Genomic DNA, 2,987 nt, shown 5'->3' with positions numbered 1-2,987 from the left:
GCTCGCGGGCAGCGGCGAAGAAGGCAGCGCTGATGGCGTGGGCGGCGCGGCTCAGTTCGACGGCCCAGTCGGCGTTGCCCTCAGCCCCGACGGCAGCGCGCTGTTCGTGGCAGACTTCTGGAGCCACAAGATCCGGCGGGTGGAGGTGGCGACGGGCGCGGTGACGACTGTCGCAGGCAGCGGCACTGAAGGCAGCGCTGATGGCATGGGCGGCGCGGCGCAGTTCTCGCGCCCAACTGGCATCGCCGTCAGCCCCGACGGCAGCGCACTGTTCGTGGCGGACTTCGGCAGCCACAAGATCCGGCGCGTGGAGGTGGCGACGGGCGCAGTGACGACTGTCGCGGGCAGCGGCGGAGAAGGCGACGCGGATGGCGTGGGCGACGCGGCGCAGTTCGCGCACCCAGCCATTGTCGCCGTCAGCCCCGATGGCAGCACGCTTCTGGTCTGCACGGGGGCTCTCCGCCAGGTCTGCGTGGCTGCGCCTCCTCCGCCTCCCTCCTTTGCGCCGATTGTGGTGCCGCCCTCGACCTTCTTTGCCGACATGAAGAAGATGCGGGGCGACGCCTCCCTCCCGCACGGCCCGGTCACTTTCGTGGTCGGAAAGGAGGAGCAGCGCATCGAGCACGTGAGCAAGAACCTGCTCTGCGTGCGGTCCGAGTACTATGGGAAGATGTTCGGCATCGGCATGAAGGAGCGCGACGCCGCCGAGATCACGGTGCCCAAGACGGATCTCGCCAGCTTCACCGCCTTCATCGACTACCTCTGCACCGACCAGCTCGACCTCGGCGAGGGGGAGGGCGAGCAGGCGCGGCGCGCGCTCGTGCTGCGGGAGCTGGCGCAGATGTACCAGGTGCCGCGCCTCGAGCTGCTCTGCGCGCAGGCGCTGCAGGAGAGCGTCGGGCCGGCGAGCGCGGTGCCGCTGCTCGAGGCGGCGCACACGACGGGCGACGGGCGGCTCCTCGCGCAGTGCCGCCGCTTCGTGGCCGACCACGCCGCCGAGGTGCGGGCGAGCGGCGGCGTGGAGCAGTTGCGCGACCTGGGCGTGGCCAAGGGGCTGCTCGGCGACGCGCTCGACCAGGTGGCGGAGCTGAAGATGGGGGCGGCGCGCACGGCCGCGGGCCAGAGGGCGGCGCCCGCCTAGTGTCTGGTTTGCGTGATCATCGCCCTGAGGCGGCCTCGCCTCTCCGCACTCCACGGCCCTTTGTGGCTTGTGGTGTGGGCGCGCTTGGCAGGGTCGTGTTCACCACATCGCGCTTCACATCGGACTTCTCTGCCTCTGGTTCTCATTCACATTCTGCCCGGCATGCAGGAAAGGGGCGTCTGCAGTCTACGTTGGCAGATTTGTACTAGGGGGTGTAACAGACAACACGGAGTATCAACAAACGACGATGTGTTTCCCGTCGGCCCTCTCTCGAGGGTCGGACTCCCCCCGCTCTTTTTTCCTAAGTCTTTTGTGTATGTCGGGCCTCTCACGGACGCGCGGCGCGCTCTCCACCTCCACGACTCGAGCTTTGCGGACTGGTTGGGTAGTAGTCTAAGTTCTGAGCCTCGAGGCTGAACGGGTCTAAGTGTGGCTAGCCACGCTGGAGTGCTTGCGCGGTCTAAGATCAGCGGGAGCCTCTTACATCGGCTAAGTCGGCCGTGGCACGGCCTGGGGCCAGGAGGCTCCTCCACCGTGATCAACGATACGGCGCAGCCCCCAAATTTTCTTCGCCTGCGGAGGGCGATGGATCCTCTTCATGCTTAGCAATCGCCGCCTCAGCATCCTCCTCTTCCGACTTTCGTTGCTGCTCCTTCATTCTTGAGCGACGTCTAGCCAAACAGTTCTCACATGACACGAAGCTCCTCAAGCTTAATCAAACGTGTGACGGTGAAGGCGTGAAGCCTGTGTGTGCTGGTCCTCTTTGAACGATCCGCGCGTGAGGTAGCATAGGGCCTTGTTGGCAGCAGCCAGCTTGTTGCGCTGCTTCGTTGCGATGAGCTGATTGGGATCGCAGAAGTGCATGCCAAGCACCGCCACGATCTTGAAGCAGAACACATCGCAACCGCATCGTCCGCACTGCCATCGGCATGCCGCGCCCGCCGCTTCGCCGCAGCCGCCTTAAGGCACGCATAGCGGCAGCACATGGTACGGTGCGCGTACTTGAGCAGGCGTTGCGCGCCGTGAGTAGCGCACTGGCCCTGGGAGAAGGCGATATGGCGTCGTGCGCGGCATACGTTGGTCGGACGCGTCCAGGTATTTCGGGTAAACCTGGAGGCTTTTCAGGTATACCCGGGTTTTGCCCGGAGTGGCCTTATGTCGTCTAAGTTCATGGCCCCCGACCATACAGCGTCTAAGTCTGAGCCCGGCTCGGTGCGGGGGCTAAGTTGAGCGCTCGCTCGCTGCAGAGGCTAAGTGTAGAGCGACCCTCTAGCCCTACTACCCAACCATTCTTTGCGGCCGCGGGCCGGCGGTCAGATGATGTGGAAGCCCCTCATCCGTGTCCGAGACCGCCTTGAGAGGAGCTGCGCCTTGAGCTTGGACTTTGTCGTGTACTCGGGCAGCAGCAGGTGGTTGAAGCAGGTGACTAGTCAGGTGTGAGTCGCCGACTGGAGTCGCTCCTCGTCGGAGCCGTTGCGCGAGATGACGAAGGAGAGGTTGCCGAGCCCCTTGATTGGCACCCGGTCCGAGCCGGTGCAAAAGAAGAGGAACTTCTTCTTCATCTCGAGCGGCAGCTCGTGGATCACCTCCCACAGCAGCGCGATGCACGGGCTGTCACAGGAGAAGCCGTCGTCGTACTGCGTCACCCGCTCCAGCGCCTCGAAGTCGAGATTTGGCGAGCCGCACAGCAGCAGCTCGAGCTCCTCCCACCGGAAGAGCTGGATCGCCTATATGGGGAGGTGCGGGGAGGTGTGGGGAGATGCGGGGAGGTGTGGGGAGATGCGGTGAGATGTGGTGAGATGTGGGGAGATGTGGGGAGATGTGGGGAGATGGGAGATATATATGG

The 2,987-nt window shown here is 64.6% G+C and overlaps 2 protein-coding genes across 2 annotated transcripts in view; one reads left to right on the top strand and one right to left on the bottom strand.

Moving 5' to 3' along the window:
- Positions 1-685: 685 nt before the first annotated feature.
- EMIHUDRAFT_370532 (hypothetical protein) lies at positions 686-1,093 on the top strand (the record flags this gene model as incomplete). Its single annotated transcript, XM_005768243.1, has 1 exon — positions 686-1,093. A coding segment is annotated over one exon (408 nt), but the record flags the coding sequence as incomplete, so codon positions are not given.
- A 1,478-nt stretch (positions 1,094-2,571) lies between these two features.
- The window catches only part of EMIHUDRAFT_245473 (hypothetical protein), a gene marked incomplete at both ends in the record, with an annotated part of 939 nt that continues 523 nt past the window's right edge, over positions 2,572-2,987 (bottom strand). The window contains one exon of the mRNA XM_005768242.1: positions 2,572-2,844. Coding sequence (XP_005768299.1) covers positions 2,572-2,844 — 273 coding nt within the window. The remainder of the gene's footprint in view (positions 2,845-2,987) is intronic.

This window comes from Emiliania huxleyi (assembly GCF_000372725.1).
Source record: "Emiliania huxleyi CCMP1516 unplaced genomic scaffold EMIHUscaffold_462, whole genome shotgun sequence".
Taxonomy (NCBI): Eukaryota; Haptophyta; order Isochrysidales; family Noelaerhabdaceae; genus Emiliania; species Emiliania huxleyi.
The sequence above is the reverse complement of the archived record's forward strand: the minus strand, read 5'-3'. Positions and strand labels throughout refer to the sequence as shown.